General features: G+C 39.3%; 1 protein-coding gene across 1 annotated transcript in view; it reads left to right on the forward strand.

Moving 5' to 3' along the window:
- The window catches only part of KCNH5 (potassium voltage-gated channel subfamily H member 5), a 159,186-nt gene that overhangs the window by 98,888 nt on the left and 37,704 nt on the right, over positions 1–22,594 (forward strand). The window contains exons 8-9 of the mRNA XM_061464210.1: positions 6,056–6,255; positions 17,826–18,078. Coding sequence (XP_061320194.1) covers positions 6,056–6,255; positions 17,826–18,078 — 453 coding nt within the window. The remainder of the gene's footprint in view (positions 1–6,055; positions 6,256–17,825; positions 18,079–22,594) is intronic.

Raw genomic sequence — 22,594 nt, forward strand, 5'->3', positions numbered from 1 at the left:
TAAGATCATCTAGTTCCGACCCCCCTGCCATGGGGGGTTGGAACTTCCTCCTTATATCCAATCTAAACTTCCCCTGTTTAAGTTTTAACCCATTACCCCTTGTCCTGTCACTACAATCCCTAATGAAGAGTCCCTCCCCAGCATCCCTATAGCCCCCCTTCAGGTACTGGAAGGCTGCTATGAGGTCTCCACGCAGCCTTCTCTTCTCCAGGCCGAACAGCCCCAACTTTCTCAACCTACCTTCATACGGGAGGTGCTCCAGTCCCCTGATCATCCTCGTGGCCCTTCTCTGGACTTGTTCCAACAGTTCCATGTCCTCTGGAGGACACCAGAACTGCACACAATACTCCAGGTGAGCTCTCACGAGGCAGGATCACCTCCTTTGACCTGCTGGTCACGCTCCTTTTGATGCAGCCCAGGATACGGTTGGCTTTCTGGGCTGCGAGCACACACTGAAGCCGGCTCATGTTCATTTTCTCATTGACAAACACCCCCAAGTCCTTCTCTGCAGGGCTGCTCTGAATCTCTTCTCTGCCCAACCTGTAGCTGTGCCTGGGATTCTCCTACCCAGGTGCAGGACCTTGCACTTGGCATGGTTAAACTTCATGAGGTTGGCATCAGCCCACCTCACAAGGGTGTCAAGGTCCCTCTGGATGGCATTCCTTCCCTCCAGGGTACCAAGCGAACCACACAGCTTGGTGTCATCGGCAAACTCCCTGAGGGCCCACTCAATTCCACTGTCCATGTCACTGACAAAGATGTTGAACAAGACCGGTCCCAACACCGACCCCTGAGGGACACCACTCGTTACTGGTCTCCAGCAGGACATTGAGCCATTGACCACAACTCTTTGCGTGCAGCCATCCAGCCAATTCTTTATCCACCGAGTGGTCCATCCATCAAATTGATGTCTCTCCAATTTAGAGACAAGGATGTCATGTGGGACAGTGTCGAACGCTTTGCACAAGTCCAGGTAGATGACATCAACTGCTCTACCCCTGTCCATCAGTTCTGTAGCCCCATCATAGAAGGCCACCAAACTGGTCAGGCAGGATTTCCCCTTAGTGAAGCCATGCTGGCTGTCACCAAGCACCTTGTTTTTCATGTGCCTTAGCATGCCTTCCAGGAGAATCTGCTCCAAGATTTTGCCAGGCACAGAGGTGAGACTGACTGGTCTGTAATTCCCCAGGTCATCCATTTTCCCCTCCTTGAAAATGGGGGTTATATTTCCCTTTTTCCAGTCATTGGGAGCTTCACCTGACTGCCATAATTTTTCAGATATGATGGCCAGCGGCTTAGCAACTTCATTTGCCAGCTCCTTCAGGACCCGCGGATGGATCTCATCAGGTCCCATGGACTTGTGCACGTTCAGATTTTTAAGATGGTCTCGAACCAGATCCTCTCCTATAGTGGGCCCAAGGTCTTCATTCTCACAGTCCCTGCATCTGCCTTCCATGACTTGGGTGATGTGATCATAGTATTTGCCAGTGAAGACTGGCATACTTGATACTTGGGAGAAGAGACTGACACCCACCTCACTAATTTTCTTTACAACTAGAGTTTACAGGCATATTGTATATGCTTTGATTAATAATAATCTAGCATAGAGCAGACTGTAGGAAAATTAGATCTTTCAAGCAAGACTTCAGTTCCTAAAGACAGATGTTTCTTTCTGGACATATTCAGTGTCCAGTCAGCATAATCTGACTGTATGGTAAATATAATCATTTATATGCAATAAAATAATTTTATTTTAAAAAGGTCCTTATTTTTGAACAAGCAAAAGATTTATAGAACAGTATTGGTAAATCATTCAAAAATGGTTTATATATGTGCAAATACAGTAACACTTTTTATATATAAAAATACATAGCGCTGAGACCCTTGTATATTAATTAGAGGATATTTTTCAACAGTGAAGTGTAAAAATAGAAATAAAACCAACAGTTGAACCACCTACCTCACCTTTAGGACTCAGAAAAAGTATTTATGTATCATTATATCAAATTGATCTCTATGAAATCTAGTACTTTTCCAGATTTACACACATGGGACAATTAAGTAAATAAGCAGTGCATGACTGTAGGAACATAACACGAAATGTCTGGAGAAATACAGTTCATAAAAGAGGAGGTGAATAAATGCAATTTGACCTATCCAGACCTTTTAAGAAACTGGGTATTTTTACCTTCAACCTCTGTAGCATCATCTTTCCCATTTCTTGTAACGAGGGAGACTAAATTTAAACTGTTGAAGTGTATGTAGAGATTTCTTTAGAGATTATTTAAATCCTCTTACTGGCAAGAGAGGCACAGTATTTTATTTCCTTCAGAACCTTTTGCAAATGATCTTTACTGCCAGTTCTGCCTGCCAAAAATAATTAAAATCCAGAAAAAGTGAAATGCCCTTGGTAGTTGTCCTCTGCCTTTGTTTTTTAAAGGTGAGGAGGAAGGTTCACACTTGGCACTTCAGCATCTGCTCATTAAATAGGGATGCTCTGAGAAATCTTTGTTTGCTTAAGGCATTAAGGATTATTGATGAAGAGCCTTAAACTTTTGCAGGCTGAAAAAGGCAACAGCAGCTTTAGATGCTCGCCAGCACGGGATCCAACCTGCTCTATAGGTGATCAACTTCCTGAGCTGAGACATACTGGGCAACTAAGGAGCTGATCCAGCTCACCTCTCTGTCCTGTCCCATCTCTCATATTTGCAGCTCACACAACTACCCCAGTTGAAAGTTGGGTAGCGAAGAGCAAAGACAGGTAAATTGTATTTTTAAGGCAGACTGATTTCTTCTCATTAGACTCTCCCAAGCAGAGGGTCCTTTCCCTGTAGAGAAGTGTCACAACAGGTGTCACAATTACAATGCAAATTATTTATGTATTACTTCCTTATCAGCACATACTTGTTCTGTTGCATACCGAGACCTGCAAAATAATAAATAGTAGGGGTTTTTAAATGACCTTCTTTACTAAGTATCAGATTGTGATTTTTTAAACCAAGCCAGCAACTAAGTATCAAGCAGCTGCTTGCTCAACCACCCCACCCCCCCCGCTTTTCTCCTTCTTGGGGGGATAGGGAGGAGAACTGGAAGAATGTAAAACCCTGAGGGATGGGGAGATGATTTACAGAGAGCTGGATTGTCTATGCCAGATTACGAAAAATGTGCTCAAAACCTGAAAATGAGTCTCGGCAGCTACCAGTGTTGGTGCAGGGAAGCACCACAGGCAAGGAGAGTATTTTCGCACAGCTTCAAAGCTGGGAAGATCTGAGTAGGTTCCCTTTAAATATTTGACAAAGGCCCCCCATGCAGTGACCTGTAAGAGAAGAGGAATATTTAGATGAACTCAACCATGTGTCTTTACCATTTCTGATAGGAGACAAAGGAAGGCTTTGATTTCCAACACAGAGATAATGCTGATTTTGTCTGTGCTGACTCTACAGCATGTAGACTCCTGAATTCTGGCTTAGTGAGGTACTGCTAGGTAATGCTTTCAGTGATTTTGCAGGCTTGGTCCAATGATTTATCCTGTCCTTTATTTCTTGAACATACGTACTGTTTTAAGTAAAACTTTCCAGGATGCTGTGTTAGAAGACACAGAACTAGAATTTCTCTTCTGACTGTATATTTTCTAAAAATTGCCTCTGCCAAAGAGTAATTTTTTTGCAGAGAAGGTAACATGTGCCATTTGCTTCAGACAAGCTGTTTTTGCCATGGTATTATTTGCTCTTTTCAACCTGGGAGGTATCAGAGTTGGAGCTCTCTTTTCCTGACCTTGCAGGGAACTTTGTCACATTTTTAGTTAGCCTGGGTCTTCTGTGTAGGTTTGCATGGTCAGTTGGGTCTCATGCATTGTAACCGCTTATGCAGTCTAGCTGTAACTACATTTTGGGGATAGTCCCAGCTTCTCTTTACATTTGTAGTCACAGTAATTGCAGGTTCATCTAACATCAGAGAGGGAGACAAGAAGTATTGTGCACTCACATATATGATGGACTGAGTTTATGATAAATCAGCAACTGTTCTTCAGAAGGATGAGGGATGTTGCACTTAGAAGTGACAGTTCATAAGTTTTCCCTTCTACAACAATTCAAAAGAATGGAAAAAGATGAAAAAAAGAGAAGAATCAGGTGGCATTCACCAGTATAGACTTCTTTATAATCCACATACTCTTTACTTTGACTGTTGTTGCATATCTGAATGCATATAGAGATAGAGAAAACCTTTCTGTAGCTAGCAGGTGTGATGCAACAATCAGTAAAGCAAGGTAAAAACCTACCTTTGCAAAAAGCTTTATTTCTGGATATCACATACAGAATTAATCTGCTGTGTTTTCTAAAAACTGAAACCTCGTGTTTGATTTTGCTGCACATTTTATGACCTGGTTTGTTATGTTCTTGTGTGTCAAGATGGAAAATCCCAAGACTTGGTAAAACAATCAACATCACATTTCTGATGAACTTCAGCATCTAAGTTTTACATGGATGTAGTAAAAAGAGCTGTGAGAAATTGAAGTACAATTTTTTTTATTATACAGTTTTAGGAAAGCAGCTTTTTTTTTTTTTTTTTTAATGTGACCTCTCAAATAGGTGTGATAAACAATAGTAAATTAGTATGAAAGAAAGTGAGTTTTCTTGAATGAGGTAGAAATATCTTGTGTAGAGTGAAGGCATTATTCACTGAGAGATGGAAGACATTATTTCCCTTCACAGTGGGTTATTTCTTGCCGTTTGTAGGCTGCAGTTTTTCAAAAAAGCCATATGGAAATGCATAGCAGCACTGCTATAAAGCACCTCTGAATAAAGATTATTAAAAATGATAGGCACATTTCTGTGTATTTGATAACGTCAAAAGCAGAAGTGGTGCCACACATTGGTATTATGAGATACCAGAATAATTCTGTTTTCTGCAAATCTGTAATGCCTAAAGGAAGAACGTCATTTTGGGCTTGCTTGCAAAGGTAATTACATTGTGACTCAATAAGGCATCTTGCACTTGCTTGACTTTAGAAGAATCTTTCCATCCGCCACTATTTAAGACAATACCAGTAAAGGTGTGCATTTAAGTATTTGCTTAAATGCTTTGCCAAATTTAGCTTTCACTCTCCATCAAACAGTGTTCACTGTATCACACTTGTAATAATATATGGAGGTTTATGCCTTTTCATTTGGAAAGGCTTACTTAAAGCATGTGATTTTCTCAATTATGGCATGCCATTCTTTGGTATTGCGCAACTTAACTTGCTGAACTTGACAGTAATGGTGGCACATGCGGAAAGAGGAGAATCAAACTAGAAGAAAAGGTAACTCCAGGAATGGGTTTGAGGTAGCGCTTCCTATTCTACCGTGTGCTCCTTCTGTCCTAATCATATGCCTTCAGCAATGGAACTTTCTGTTGTCCCCTCATCAGTGTTTCTCTCATTGAAATCATTAGCTGTTGATGTGACATACCCAAGTTGTCTGCTGGGACTAGCTGTGAAAGTGGACTGTGAAATGCCACTCTGAATCTTTCTTATGCACATCTTGGCTGTTGACACAGGACCCTACTTGTCTAGGTAGCTCTTTGACAGGGTTCCCATGTTCCTTTCTTCTCCATTTCATTTCTTCTTTGGCACTGAGGCCATTCGTTACTCATAGCACATGCTAACTAAGATGGTCTTACAAGAGTTCAGCATGGCTCTTTGGATAGTGCCTTCAGGGTTTACTGGCAGGCTGAAGCTACATTTGAAAATTAGTTTGGATTAGGATAGAGTGTAGAGTTAAAATGCACTGTCTGTTTTTAAATAATTCCATGTGTTGACATTATCTGTATGACTGATTTTGTAAATTAATGCACACTGAGTGGCCGTATGAGCTGTATAGGTAAATTCAAGAAATAACTCCGTACATGTATATGTGCGAGAGTATATGCGTAAATAGAATTGTTCAGTTTACACCTATGTATTTGCAGTAATTTGTAACCATACATAAAATTCTTTGATGTTATCCTTGAATTATAAGTAGCAATAACTGGAACTTACATATTTATTTTTAATCACCTTTGGTTTTTTTTTCAGCTCTCCTTTATGCAACTATTTTTGGAAACGTCACCACCATTTTCCAGCAAATGTATGCCAACACCAACCGATACCATGAGATGCTGAACAATGTGAGGGATTTCCTAAAATTATATCAAGTCCCAAAAGGCCTTAGTGAAAGAGTCATGGATTATATTGTCTCAACCTGGTCCATGTCTAAAGGAATTGACACAGAGAAGGTATGAGTACATGAGGTAACAATTTAGACAGGAAGAGTTTTGTGTCCTTTGTGTACATTCTTAGAAACAGGACTGTATAACAGTATATAACTTACTAACAAGTCCTTAACTGCATGCTTCTCCATTATTCTGTTTGTTTTGATCTAAACCTAGATGTTTTAAAAAAAGACTGCTTTGCTGCTTTGGAATTATGCGTTTATTTTCCATTATGGTAAATGTTTTCAGATTTCCAGTCTTTCTTTGCCTAAATGTTAAATAATTTTAATATACTTAACAATTGAAATCAATGGGAAATTGGTCTTCAAATTAGTCCATGAATGTAATTTGATGTCTGACCTACATTGGTACTATTCTGAAAATTATTGGTATCTGTGAGTTGCAATGAAATGAGTTTGATTGGCTTGGACCTTTGCTGATACCCAGGACATCGACGTATCCATCAGCGTAATTAGTGTAGGATTTAATGGCAATAGAGATTGATCTCCTTGAGCTAAAATATCACAGCTAGAACTTAAGGTCTTTGGTAGGGAGATATAGAAAATGTGGCACTGCTGGCAGCCATGTGGGGTAGAAGTCCTACAGGACTTTAGCCTTCAGAAAGGACTGGTCATTTAGGTTTCTTCAAAAGCTGATTAAAGTAGAAGGTCATCTTTGGAGAGTGATTCACTGTGTGCCAGGACAGACCAAGTGAATTGTCCTCAGGGCTTCTCTTTCCCCATGATATGTGCAATGAGTAGTCTTGGATATTTTAGAGAACCGAAGTCAGATGGGAAGGTTTCCAACTGCAATACCTTGAATGCAGGCAAGATAAAACAGTTTTAGGTCTAGATTTTTGGTTAGTGGAGATCGACACTCCTGTGGCTTCTGTGGACCTGACACACATCAGCTGAAATTAGGCATTCAATCTCCAGTTACCATGAAGATTTCACTCCTAAGAACTTAAAAGTTTGAGGGAGGGTAAGAAAGTGTCATGGCATATTAATATCTTAAAATGTCTAGTGCTTGCAGAGGTTTGAAGTTCTTGCTTCAGTTGAATCTATTGCAAGATATGTGATGATGATGCAGCTTGCTCAGATATGCCAAGGTGAAGTTGCTCCACTGAAAAATTTAGTCTTACATCATGCTGGTGCAATAGCAGTTATCATATTAATCATGGGCTGTAAAATTTGGATACCATCAAAAATACAACTATTTTCAGTAACAAGGATTTTTATTTCTTTGGTTCTTGTGCTTCAGTATGCCACATTCTGTAAGATGTTAACTTCTTATACACTAATACTCTAACTTTCCAATCCTGATTCATGCAGTGTTAAAAGTGAGCTTTTATAGTGTAAACGACTGTAAATGCATTCAGTCCTATCATGTAAACTCAAAACCATATAAAAATTCAACTTTCATTTGCATTTATCTCCTTGCAGTTAAGCCAGAATCCTGTATTATTCCACTACAGTTTCATTAGATTTTAATGATGCTTTGCAGTGAATTAGGAGAACCTATGCTTTAATTACTGAAATTTCCTTCCATAGTTTCCGCATGTCCACTTTTATAGATTATAAAAATGCAGTTAGGGCCATAATATTCGACTCCTGGTAAGCAGTGTTCTCTCATCTGTAAGATAGTAGTGGCTGCTTAGCTAGATAATTAATATGGCTGTAACATCTGCGACTTGGGTTTTTAACAATTTTCCCTTGGTAAAGACTTACCTAAACTTAGGCTTGGATCCAAAACCTATTTAAAACAGTGGAAGGATTTCAGGAACCTCTGCATCTGGACACCAGTAGTTGCATCTAATCGAACTTCCCAGAAAACCCCATGTTACAGAAGATCAGGAGACAAGATAAACGTAAGAACTTGAGCACCGGTTTGAATATTTTGGTGTTTTCTATCCCTTACAGCTTTCAAGTCTGTAAAAGCAATAGCAGCAGTGGCCAGAAGTGCCTACACTGATCACCCCTGGGACTGTACGAGTGTAAGGATCAGGCAATTTGCTTTGAGATGCAGGACCTTAGCCAAAGTCAGGATTTGTTTTAGCAAAAAGGTGGAAAGCTGTGTTGTATCCAGGCAGCCTTCCTACTTTTATCTCCACTCAGGAAGGTGTTGTGATGTGCTTCACCAAAACAGAAAAGAGAAAATGGTGTAAATTCCAGCTGAAAAACTGTAGAAACAGTGGTACACTCCCAGAAAATAGTCATGTAGGGTGCATCATTTCTCTGGCATTAGGTCCTTCATTACCCCTTCAAGCCCACTTGTAAGGCCCTCTGCATTTAAATGGAATCCATCTGTACTAAACCTAGAGCAGGAAGTGAATGGGAGTATGCTGTAGGAACTTCCAAGGTACACAAAGTCAGATTTATTAACGTAGGCACTGTGGGGTAATGGGACTAAACTGGATTTAGCTGAGCTGCTAAATCCAGATAGTGCTCCAGTGTAGGTTGGAATAGGTGATTACTGCCCCAGGTCTTGAATTGCTTCTCTGCTCTGCTTTGTCTAATGGCCTGGACATGACCTTAGGGGTTTCTTTTAATCTAGTTTTCAAAGCTCCAGTAATAGGATTCTGACCAGTCTGTTGTCTGGATATCCTGTGATTTCCCATTCTCCTTAATTTTGATGAACTTTTCAAGAAGCTTCTTATTACTTTGCAAAACGCGTGTGCTTGTGGCACATGACGATTAGTGAGGAATTTCTCAACTTTTCAGTTTCCATCAGACAGCTCAGTTTCCATCATCCAAGGATGTTTTTCAACCTAACATACAGGATTACATCCTAAACTGTTCCAAATATAACAGCATTGTCAGAGTGAAATGTGTTTTACAACATCATTTACCTTGAATTTATAAAACATTTCATTCAGTCACTCAGCACGTTGAAATCAGCATGTTTTGAAATCCAAATTCGAAGAACAAAAAGGCTAATGTACTAACAGAGAATGAAATTTCTTACATGAGCATTATGGTAGGTTCCTATGGTAATAAACAATCCTAGCAATCTGATGGAATAAAAATAAACCCATGCCTGTATTTCTTTGATAACTATGGATTTTAAATTAATATGCTTGAAATTGAAATAAAATTTAATAACTTGATTGGAATTACTACCACTTAACATGTAGATTTGTTGCATCACATCTCAACTCTCTGTGCTAGAATGACACATAAACTGTGTAGTCCCAAAACAGATCTTGGCTAAAACTGTTGAGTCCTTAGATGGGAACTGAAGGTAAAGTGGAAGTTAGCATGGAGGAAGATATATGAAGATCTGGTCCTTGCTGCTTGTGGGAGCAAGCTGTCTCAAACAGAACTTTATGTTAAAGCCCCTGTCTGTTGTCCTTGGAAAGAGGACTTGTTCTCCCACACTGAAGTAATGGCACTTAAAAGCACACTGTTTTGGCTTCCCTGTTCTTGGAAATAGCTCATCTTCAAAGCCTGTCTTCAAACCTCAGTGCTTCAGCCTGTCTCTGAGTGTTCAAAACACAAGGAATTTACAATGACACTAAAAGCATTAGCCTATTTATTGTTATTACTTAAGGGGAAGCAAGTGGCCTCTGATCTATAATCTTAAATCACTTAAACATGAGAGCCCTCCTCTGACAGCTGAATGATATATGTAATACAAGCACATGAACTCTTATCTCCTGGTGTAATGGTGGCTCAAACAAGACAATTTTTTTTTTTTTTAATTTATTTTATTTTATGTTTAGTGCTACAGGTTTTGGGGTTCTTCATCTAATAATGAGCAGAGCTAAATAGATGACAAAATCAAGAGGCCTTTATATACTAAACACTATCTCTGATCCAGCAGAACCTGGTTTTTTTGATAGAGGTAAAAAGAGGCAGTATATACCCTGTATATGACCATTTTTAAGCAGCTGAGAAAAATCTTTACAATAATAATTTGATATATGACACATACACTGAATTCAAATCTCTTAGTTTTTATTGAAATCTCTAGGCAGCAAATGAAAAATTTATAGATATTAGCTATTCTATAAGAAATAGGTCACTATACATGAAAGTAGAACAGCCATTACCAGATGCAAATGTCTCAAGGTCTCTTCTAATGATAAAGTTCTGAAATGTCAGTAAACCCCAAAGATTTTCTCTTCTTGACCTCTATGCTATGGTATGGCTTATGATTTGATCAGAAGGCAATTAAATAAATGTCTATCATGTTTTAACAGCCAATTCTTTCAGAAAAGTCACAGATTGAAAGAAAAAAAAAAGGCATCTATTTAGTCTCAACCTAAGCATCAATGGCAGTTGAATACTGAGAGCCAATTCCACATTGCAATGACTGAAATGGAAATAATGGGAAAATAATGCAATATTAAAACTATTCACCACTGGCTCACTAAGCTTTTATACGAGAGATGGGTTTGTGGTAAATAGAGAGAGGTTGTAACTATATTAAACATTAATCTACACAAAGACAGTGCACTTTAGTCATGTTTGCTGTTAACAAGATCTTCAAGAACTGTAGTAATAATTAGTGATACTCTGAGATGAATAGGGGAATCAGGCTGCTATTCCTAAGTGTCTCATCACATAGAGGTGTCTGTTAAGTGCTGGCTGGATTTCCTTGTGGATGACGGGGTTAGAAAGCTTCCAAACTTCATGGCCGAAGAGACCTTCTGCAAAATTAGGTGTGACAGCTACAACCAATTCCCTGCTGAAGAGGGAAGGTAAAAATCATTTGGACAAGTATTTTTGTTTCGTTGTAGAAGCGGGGTTGTTGGTCGTTCCTTGCAGATCGGGACGAGGTGAACAAGAAGTCTTCCTTCACCTCGCACAGCTGAGCTAGGACCAGGTACAGTTGCAATCCACGGTTTGGAGAGCGGGATGCAGAAGAGATGGTCAGGGTGTCACTGTTCTTCACACAGGTCCAAGAGTGGGGCCTGTGCACCAGTGGGTCTTTCTGTTTCACCTGTATGGATGGTATGGATTATTCACCACCGTATGCACTGTGCAGAGTCAGGAAAGATACACTATTTTCTCTGCTCTTGGATGTGTTCATTTTGGGATTGATTCAGATTAAACTACAAACCTGTCATGTTTGAGGAAATGCCAGAGTTATGTAACAGCTCATGAGCTTAATTCCTGGGGGAGTAAGTACCTGAGTGGATGGGGTCAGCTGTTTTCCTGAGCACTGGTACCAAAGGGATGGATCTGACAGAAGGGCTGACAGACATATAGAGACCACATCTAGGGTAAGGTCTTCTACAGATCTGTTTTAATGCTTTCACCCTTGAATGTCTTTCTGAAAAGCTGCATGTTAGAAAATAAAGCCACCTCCAGAAGAAGCACAAAAATAAAATAATCCATTGATCGGCTTCATTCTTCCAATGAAAGAGTGACCTTGGTACAGAAGTTGTTATCCCCAAAAATATTGTGACTTGAGAGATTCTTTGATGTATGCCATATCCTTTCTGATGTTTAATTTTCTTTCTTTTATCATAAGTAGATTTTTAATGATATAATTCCCTGTAGTCTGCTGTCCTTTACCCCGTTAGAAGGTCATGTTATGACTGTGCTTGGGATACATATTATAGCAAAATTGAAAACTTCAACTTTACAACCATTATGCATCCTGGAATCTGCTACTTTGGGTCATCAGTGAATATTACTAATGTACTACACTTTCCATTGTGTTAGACAAACAGGCAGGCCTTGTGATGGTGAACCACTTGATGCCTTAAAATACATGGTATTGCCTCTCATCTTCCCCTGATTTCAGACCTATAGCCAGATTATATCAATGTTGACAATACTGAATTTAATATAATCTAGAGCCAATTTCTAGGGATTTTTTATGTCTCTAACACTTGTTACTCAGTTAAACCAACTCAGTTAACAACAATAGTTAATTTTGCTACTATACTTGTAAATCTAAGCATTTTGATCAGTGGTTCAGCTCATTCATAAGAAAATAAGACAAACTCAATTTATTAGACTCGATTGTCAGATCTCAATTTCTGAGCACCGAAATCCAAGTGACCTTGTGTTTTAATGCAATTAAAACAGAGAATACAATTGCTTCTGAAATTCAATTCTTGGTACCAAGATATTCAGTGATGTGTTGAAGATTGCCTTTATGCTGCAGGGTTAATAACTGCTTAGTTCCATACATCACCTTTGAGTTACTTACAAAATTACCTGATTATTACAGGAAAATGCTCTGTGATTTGCCAATCAGCTGTTTTCTCACCTCTGTCTCTTTGGCCTCTAGGCAGTGCCGAATGTAACACTTTTAGTCAGGTCTGCAAAAGAATGCAACACTGAAATGAATCAAATCCTTCTAAACATCTGAATAACTTGGTCAGGTGCCTAGAGAGTACTGTGGGGTTTTGTAAAGAACTGACCTTGATTATGGCTGCTGAGTATGTTTGAAAACCCAGAGTGGCCTTTGTCCACAAAATAAAAAGAGCTATCTGTGGCCTGTAGCTGTTGAGAAGTTGGAGGAATTGATTTTATTTGTCGTTAAAGCTGACATTTTTTAGTATATTCAATATTTGTTACAGTTATTCATTTAGGAAATAGTCCTTGTTATTCCACTGCTAAGACTGTCTAAGCTCTTCACTTGAATTTCAGTCAATATATCCCCTAGCTAAAACCTGAGAAAGTGAGAATCCTGTGTGCAGAAAGAGAATTGCAAATAGATAGCATTCATGATTCACTGGCCTCTGCCCTTTCTGTTAACAAGTCTTAACAGGTTCTGTAACATTTGCTAAGCGATTCTGTAGTGTTTTCCAGCCGGGGAAGGTTTTTAAAAAAAACTTAAAATCCTCCTAACAGATATTGTTTGGACACACTCTTAATCTGTACAGTTTTTGTTTCGATTCATTTGCTTTACTTTGAGTTCTTTATAATCTCTGCTCCCCGTAGGGTTCTTTGAGTTGTTCAAGAGGCTTATCTTAAACTGCCTGAGCATGCTGAGGAAATGGATGGGAGATGAAAAAAGTCAGATTGAACCTCCTTGAGAATTTTATTCCCCCCTTACAGATCTCCAGCTGAAAAGATAGTGAGATGTTTTGTGCCAATTCCCTGTGAGCTGGTAACTGACTTTCTGAGTTTCTAGCAGCAGCTACAAGCTTTTCTCACCACCAGCATTTTATGTATGCCATAAGGTGCTCTAGAGATGGCAGCAGTGTTGAATCTCTGCCTTGGGTAGTGTTGTGTTGGGATTTGTATCAGTCAGATTCCAGGTGATGATGGCAGAGCTCAGCAATTGTCCTACACCAACTTTGAGGAGGCTTAATTTTCTCTGCAGAGAAGGGAAGAGATAAATGTTATTCTGTGCTTTACTATCTCCTCTCTCAGTTTGGTAGTGGTTCAGGTCTTCCCAGATACACGTGGCATGGAACCTTGCTCCTTTTCTGGTAGAAATACAGTTAATATAGCCAGCAAAGATTCTCCTCTGGGTAGAATTTAACTTTCTCCTCTGATTTTGCATTGAAACATGACAGGTTCTGTTCTTTCATGCTGCTTGGATACATATGGAAAAGCTGACTGCAAAGTCTGTGGCTACAGATTTATTGCAAAGCAACTACTTTAGCGGCAAAGGCATCTGGTCCCTGCAGACTGTCTGCTTTAAGCCATGTGCTCCAAAACCATGTTAGTAAAGCATTGCAGTCAGCAATCTTAATAACCTACTTCGCTTATAAAAGATAGGTTTCTTGAAGTCTCTAAGGAAATTTACTCTTCAGAAATTCTTCTTGGTGGGGTTTGATGCACTGCTGAAAGAATATACAGGCTACAAAAAAAGTCCCATCTGAACTTTGGTTCTAGTAACATGAAGTTGGAGGCATTTCCTTAACACTGAAACAATAGATTAAGTATTACAGGGTATCCCGTACCTTAAACTGAATTTTTCTTTTACACCAGTGTGTGTGCAAATGGACTCACATACAACTATGTTGCCACTAGTTTGTATCTTTTTAGTTGTGCTCTACCTTAAAAATGCTGAGATCTCAGTAAGAGCATTTTACAATGTCAGCGTCTTCTATTATTAGTAAGGGATCATTTTCAGAAAAATGTTTACACGAATTTGAAGTGCTGATTTTCTCATTTTCTGCTTTTAAAATCTTTGGGCTACTTATCATTAGCTTCCACATGCTTCTGTGTGATCCTGTATCACATTATGCATCTTCTTTGGGAGCAGGAAAATTGCTGCATATTGTAATGTGTCACCAACAACCCCTTTTTACAGTACAACTAATAGAGAAGTTGGTGGCATCTGTAAGACTCCTTCTGAATTCATGACATCGGTATTTGTAAACACAAAAAGAAGTGCTGCAAAGTCAGGTTGTAGCTTATGATGTCCCGTGCTTGGACCATATGGAAAACAAATAGCTGAATATTAAGATATTTTTATCTTTGCTTTTTTTTTCTCCCTATGTATATCTACATTTATCTTTAGCAAAGTTCCTCTGCCTAATCTTTCAATATTGTTTCTTTTAGTTGTCATCTGTTTCATTCTCTGTTCTCAGTATTTGCAGTGTAGCAGACAAGAAAACTGAAATAAAGAATGTTTGTTCCTAGCTAACTCTTGCATCATTACTTGTTTACTGCTGTACTACTAGTTGATAAGTGATATTTCCATACAGAAATACGTCATTAGGAGAATCACTTTTATCATGACATCAGAAAATTCCTAAATTATGCTTTCTAAGATTGGCTTTTTCTGTGGAATGGAATTTCTTCTGTCTCTTCATATTACAGTGTATGAAGTGTGTGATGATAGATAGGTCTGTTGTGTTTATACAGAGTAATGCTTTGAGTGCTTTCTTTTAATATTCTGTATTTAACTCTGTATTTGTGAAGAAACACTATGCTGCTTTGTCTCCAAGTGGCTTTTATTCTTTAGGGACACAGTTAATTTACATTCCAAAAAAACAAAGGCTCCTGAAACATCTCAGAATATTGTAGTAACAACCTATGCAATCATTTAATAATTTTGTCTTGCTGCAGTTTGAAAGCTTAAAGGGTAAAATCTAGAAATCAGTCATGTGCAAACACACATTTTTCTTAAGAGGAGTGTTTGGTATGAACACACACATTTTTCTTAAGAGTAGTGTTTGAGAATTTATAACTCATGGCCTTAAGTCAAAGGCATTTACATTACTGAAAGTATTAAAGGGACATAAAAAAACTTATAACCATAATTTAGGCCCAAGAGCAGATAAAACGTTAAAAAATCATCAATCATGATACCAAATAAAAAAAAGGCAGAATTTTCATTAAATTACTATTGAGAAGAAGAAAGTTGTCATGTTGATGTTTATTGTAATAAAGACATGCTTTCTGTTTGATCCAGAAGCAGGGATGAGGTGAATCAATCACTCTCAAAAGTATTTTTGTTGTTTTTTTTTTTATTTTACTGGAAAACTAAGGTGTGCCCTATTTCTCATGATAAATGGAATGACTGGAGTAAGTATACGTTTGGAAAGCTGACATTTACCCTTAATATAACTATGGAAAGGTGATACAGCATATGCCAACAATGATGCAGACAAGACATTACTAATGCAAAAAATGGTTTATTAGAGAATGTCTTGTCAAATATGTTTATTAGTTTTTTATGATAAAACTAACTTATGGAGGGTATTTTAATGTGTTCTGTACAATGTTTTGTTTTGGAAAATTAGCATTAAGCCAAACTGACTTACTGTCTGTTAAATCAAATAAAATCTAATTATCTGGGAAGGTGGTTGTAAGTGAGGAAACCTAATGCTATGGGGAAGTTTCCAAAGAGATACTGTGCTTCATAGTGTTCGGCACAAGAACCATTATCTCTCTTGTTTATTTGAGATGAGATCAAGAGATGACATGGTTATATTCTATAAACACCTACACATGGAAGATATTTCCAGTGATTGCAAGTATTTTATCTTAGTGACGTGATGAGTTCTCCTGGCTGTTGGCTGAAAAATGAGGAAAAAAAAATTAGTTCAGAAACAGCACATTTTAAACGAGAGAGTAGCTCTCCATTGGAACAACTAGTAGTTGTCAATAACTAGTAGTTGTCAACAAGTAGTTGTCCATAGGAACAACTACCTTATATCATTTGAAAACATTAAATCAAGGCCTTCTAGGTTATAATTTTAAAAGGTAGTCTGGGATTGTTATGAAAACTATGAGTGCAAGAGGCTAATGCAGATGGTTAGAGTAGCTCCTTCTAGCCTTGGACTGTCATAGTACAGAGGCTAGAATAACTTCTTCACTTTTTTGCATTCATATCTTTGCAGAGCAACTTTGACCTATTGAAATAAGAAAGGGACTAAATGTTATTAGTAAACTAGAAATTGTTTACTATTTTCCCATTCTATGTTTTAGGACCTTTAATAATACTTTACAATCATGTACCTCTTCTGAATTAAACAGAAATTAAAATTGTGGCTTTATATTAACATGACCATTTGCCTCAAAGCTTAGTCAGGTTTACCAAAGTCTCCCTCTGTTTGCTAATATTCAATGGTCGTCAACACATTGACCCAATGTCCCTCTCTTGCACTCTCTGTAGAGCTAGCTGCTAGTTTAATTCCATACAAAGAGAAATTAATCAGTAGTATTGATTTGCAGTCTTTATATTAGACTTCTGAAGTGCTCTTTATCTCATGCTCTTCTCTATTATTTATCCTAGGAAAACTTTAAAAAGTTTTATATATTTCTCAGTTCAATTACCTACCATACCATTTTAGGGTTATAAGGATGCTAGTGTGTATAGGAGGATGTGCAAATATTTAACATACAGTTTACAAACCTAAGAAGACCCACAGATTTTCACTTTTTTTCTTCAGGTGTGTTTGTGGTACTATTTCAATGGGGAAAACTATTTAAACTAAGAAATTAATTGAAGGTCTTATTAAATTGATCTGATATGAAGATTATCTTCATATTCACAGGACAGTTTTTCATTCACCTTTATGTATCATAAGGTTTCATAATACTTTCTGTTTGCTCTAATCTCAAACTCTTTGGATTTTCCAGTCTTTAAACTCTCCAGGGCAGGTTACTTAGTATACATCTATATGGCACTGAAACTAAACCCTAGGTGTGTTTGGATACATGTCGGTAAGTGGTCATCTACACTAAGACTTTTGAAGACTAGGTTTTCTGGATGTGAGCAAAATATGTTTTCTATTGTGAATGGTCTGTCTTTCTATGTCTTCAAGCTCCTTAAGCTCTGAGTGTCCATTCTGTGCTCCTGCAGGGATTGAGAGTAGCAGCAGGTGAATAGCCAGAGTATCTGGAGGGATATCCCAAACAGAACATAGTTGTTCCACCTGCAATTCTGGAAAACAAGTGTAAAAACTGTTAGGAATGAGAACAGTGTAACAGCATAGTCCCTTCTTCCACATCACTCTTTCGGCTGCAGTGAAAGCAGTAGATGGTAGAAAAAGACTACCCCAATTCAAGATAAAACTCCTGCCAGGAGCTTTATGAAATAATTGGATGGATGGATCTTAAGATTGCTTGGGAGGATCTTAAGATCCGTCTGTTAAGTTGTTTTGTAAAGCATACACTGGCCATGTGTCATATTCCCAGCTGATTATTTTTCATCTTTCTTTCATTCAGGTTCTCTCAATTTGCCCAAAGGACATGAGAGCAGATATATGTGTGCACCTAAACCGGAAAGTTTTTAATGAGCATCCTGCCTTCCGGCTGGCTAGCGACGGCTGCCTGCGAGCCCTGGCTGTGGAGTTTCAGACGATCCATTGCGCCCCGGGAGACCTCATCTATCACGCTGGGGAAAGTGTTGATGCTCTTTGCTTTGTGGTCTCAGGATCCCTAGAAGTCATCCAGGACGACGAGGTGGTGGCTATTTTAGGTACAGTGATCTCCACTGAAATTCTAGAGGGTTGGATAAATTTGCCTTCTGCTCAGCTTTGAATATTAACTAGTTTTGCCTAACATCAACTGAGACTGTTAGGAGGCTAGTGTTTGTCATAAGATGGAGATGTTTTGTCTCCAGAGATACTGCTGTAGAAGAAGGCCCTTCATCTTTTATGCCATTGGGAATGCTCTTTCTGCCCAGCATGGCTCACTGGTCACAAAGTGTCTCAGAGCAGAAGAGAATGGCATCTATGTGCTTGACATCTTTTAAATAGCCCAGTAGAGAAAATGCAGATTGTTTTATATTAGTCTCTTGGGAGGATTTCCACTTTAACCTTCACACTGGCATTTTAATTTGTCTATATACTGGCCCAGAATAACAGATGGAAACAGTCTCTACAGGGAAGCAAAACTGTCACTTATAGTGAACTGGCCTTAGAGAAAATCAGCCTCATCTAACTATGCAAAGAGATAGCGATGCACCTATCTCTTTGCATAGTCTACCCAGCAACAGGCATGAGAAGTTTCAGGAGTGGGGAAGGTCCAAGTTGATCACCCTGTCACCTCACTGTGGTGTCTGGTTTGCCAGCAGTGGGTGGGGAAAGGCTTCATGCAGACTCCTCCCTAGCTTGTAAGGAATTGGGAAAGGTGTAGCAGATGGTGGGACTGAATGATCAGCGCTAGTGCTGAGGCAGGAGTCATCATCAGAGGCAGAACAGTGTAGATGAAGAAATGGTAGCTCTGCCTAAAAACCACTCTGAGTCTGACTTGCCTGTTTAAAGTAGAACCACTTCTAGAACTCGTCTCCAGTTGAATAGTAGCTATTTGCTTTCTCTTAAACTGGAGCTGTGGCTCCCTGAGAGCAAATCCAGTGGTGACATTGTCCTAGGGAACTTCTTACACCCCACTGAAGCTCTGTACTTCTTCCCTGTAAGGGTGGCTCCAGAGGGCTCCATGGGACCCTCTTGTATCTCGTGGGGATGACAGCTGTGAGATGAAAGTTACACTTGGAGTTGCCCTGGCATGTGGGAAGAGAGTGGACATGGAGAGTCACTACTGGTCATGAATCAAGGCTTCAGCTCCTTCCCAGCTGGCAACAAGGGGGAGAAAAGGAGAAATTAGGACAAGTGTGTAGCCAAGGAAGATTCCCGATGTGTTGCTGTACAAGCCTGTGTATGTGTCCTGCACTTGGGTGGAACTAGGCAGTGTGCAGATGTGTGGGTGAGACTGAATGGGGGTATTCCCCAAGGGCATAACCCAGGTCCTCCCAGCTGGAGAGTATGAACTCAGGAAAATGCACATCCATGCTCTTTTGAAATACCTGCTGCAGCTTTCTGTATTCTAGAGTATACTAAAGCTTTTAAGAAGAGAGATTTAAGGAAAGAATTAATCTGTTTCCTTACTCAGTTGCAGAGTTATTATGATGAAAGCTCCTAAATATGGAATTTCCAAAGTAAAAAAATTCCTTGTATTTTAGGTCACTGGACTGTTTCATGTTTATTATTAGTTTCAGTGATGATGTATTTGCTTACAGTGCTTTAAAAATCAAAAGCTTTAAGACTAAGTAGCAGCATTTAAACAAATAAATGTTTTTTTTGGGTATTACAAACAATAAATACGTAATTTTCTGAATAGAAGCAATCACTAAATGGATTACATGCAAAACTTTGTTGCCTTTACTAATGAATATTGTTTGTTTGGAATAATAGTAAACCCTTTTTTTCTACCTTGTAGATATGGTAAATCTAGCATTTAGGTTATTGTCCATTTGCCTGGAGAGACTTTTAACCATTTCTAGTTAAAGTGAATTACCCTAATTACCAGAAGTGCCTTCAATTCTGCCATGGCTGCTGGCAAGCAGTCCCATGACTCAGAGCTATGTTCATTGTGTACTACAGGGACTGGCACAATGTGTAAATGTAATTTAAAATAATCCGCTTCCTCTAGTCCTGGAGCACACTGAAGAGTGCTTTAATGCTCTGAGAAATTATTTAGCGGAATAGTGACCTGAGTAATTATGAGATGTTGTATGCTGAAAATTCACTTATGAAAGGAAATCTCTCCCACATGTAGTTGCAATGATATTGTCCCGGGTTCAGCTGTAACAGTTATTTTTCTCCTTCCTCGTAGCTGGTGCAGTGCTGTGTTTCGGCTTTAGTCTGAGAACAATGCTGATAACACACAGATGTTTTAGTTGTTGCTAAGTAGTGCTTACCCTGATCAAGGACTTCTGTCTCTCATGCTCTGTCAGTGAGTAGGGGCATAAGAAGCCAGGAATCCAGGAGAACTGTTTGGATTTTTTTTTCTTTTCAGTTTTTTGTTTTATATTCTCTCCCCTTGTTATTTCCCTTAGCAGTAGTGGTTTTGTATGGTACCTTAATTACTGGACTGTTCTTATCTCAACCCATGGGGTTTACATTATTTTGATTCTCCTCCCCATCCCACCCAGAGGCGGAGGGGATGGAAGGGGTGAGCAAATGGCTGTGTCGTTCTGAGTTACCGTTTGGACTGAAACCACAACAGATATCTACAGCGCCAGCTGTGGCACCTGAAATAGTGACTGCAGAACAGTGATAAACATGATTTTTATCAATCTGTTCTGCCTTGAGAAGTTCAAGCACAATGAATCTGCCTAAGGGGGAGATCAGATTTTAAAACATCTGCCTAATGTGAAAACCTCTGTAGCTTGCTTTGAATACTCCAAGCATCTGCTGTCACACTGGGTTTCCTAGGGAAAGACAACTTACAGGGTTGTACTACCAGTCTGCCTATCTTCTCCATCCTTCAGCAGTAACCCAGAGAGTAAATGCAATGAATATTCTTTGGAAACTTGTCCTCATCAGTTTCCACTATGGGACCTGGAACACAGCAGGACATGCTGTCTGCCAGCCTCTGCTCCTTGCAGAGGAAATAATAGTGTAATGTTGTTTAATATGGTAGTATTATTTGCCTTGCTTAAAGAGAGAGAGAAGGAGAAGGGGAGAAGGTGTGTCCGTTTTTTGGTTGTTTTTTTTTCTTGTTAATCCTGCTCACCTGCCAATATATTGGTATATTCTTAGAAGTGGAACATCCTCAGAAAGTGAATCAGATAGGCACACCGACATGTGTTAGGAATGTGCATCTTCCATCACTTACATTCGTGCTTCTGTCCAGAGTGCAGGGTTTTGTCTTCCCTCAGGTCCCAGCATAAAACATTCCATAGTGCTGCTGCTTTTCCCCCTTGTTCATCTTGCCGTATCACATTATGTTCTGTAACAGCCATGGCGAGTTGGGGCATCCAGCCTCCCTGCCTGCTGAGACAGTGTGCTCAGGAGACTCGGCATCCCATCCATGTGCTTTCTGCAGCTCTGCTGTGGAGACAGCCATCCTTTTGTTCAGCAGCAGTCTTCCTGGCTCAGTGGCCCCAGCTTTGGTGTTTCAAAAGCAGGTGAAACCCAGTGGTTGACAGAGCAACTTGCAGCACTGTGAGGTTTTATTCTCTCCTGGTTTGTTTTTGTTCTTACTGGAGCATAATTAAATGCCCAGCTGCTGTAGTTATCAGCATTACAGAAATCAGTACATTGAGAGAATGAATCCAACTGCTCTGCAGTTTATATGTCTCATTAATGGAGATACCCAGGTGCTCCATTACATTTCCCTCATTAGTTATCTCCATCTCTCAAGGACAATCTCCACCTTTTGCAGGTACTGACTGCTGCTGTAGCAGAGAGTGCACCACCTGCAGAGCTGGTGTGATGGGGCGCTGCTTATCTGGAGAAAACAAGACCCAGTCATTTTAAAATAACTCATCTGCAGTTGCCAGGATAATGGAGAAGGGCAAACAGTCTTGTCTCTAATTATCAAAAATTTCCTAGCAAGTAAGGTGACCCTAAGAAGACACATCAGTAATTTTCCACCATCTCAAGCAGGAGTAAACAATATAGCTGCCACTGCTCTGCCTGGGGGAGGTGTTACCAGCAGAGAAGTCTCAGGAAAGACCAGAGGTTTTACACCCCCCAGGCTAACAAAATGAGGCATCTGCTAGCAGAGGGCACCTAACAGTTCACCCTGCTGCAATTAACCTGAATTTGCTCCTGGCAAGGAGTTTTGTGTAAGTGGCAATGCCAACCAAGTGTCTCTGGAAGCTGCTTTCCAGCTCCCATTATTTTGCACAGCTGACTGCGTAAGTTGTACTGTAATTTAAACCAGGCAGATTGATTAAGAAGATTTAAAGAAGTCATTTTGCCAGCAGAAAAATAATGACCCACCACATTCAAATGTTGATTGTAGGAATTGATCAAAAATATTGCTCAGACTGCATAGCGATAAAAATATATCGAGCAGTGAAATCTTAGTGGAGTCTGAATTAATTCAATTTTGATAGTCAAGCCAGAGTGAATGTATATTTAATAGCTCATTTTCAGCCACACTCAGGGTCTTGATCCTGTATCTATTCTATTAAGTTGTATTTGCCTTTATGCATGTTAATTCTCAGCATGTTCTGTATATACTCCCAGAGCAACCTGTTGTTT

Source organism: Pezoporus flaviventris, unplaced genomic scaffold (assembly GCF_033815535.1).
Source record: "Pezoporus flaviventris isolate CSIRO_AGI_PZ_B2104156 unplaced genomic scaffold, CSIRO_AGI_Pfla_v1 ptg000036l, whole genome shotgun sequence".
Lineage (NCBI taxonomy): Eukaryota > Metazoa > Chordata > Aves > Psittaciformes > Psittacidae > Pezoporus > Pezoporus flaviventris.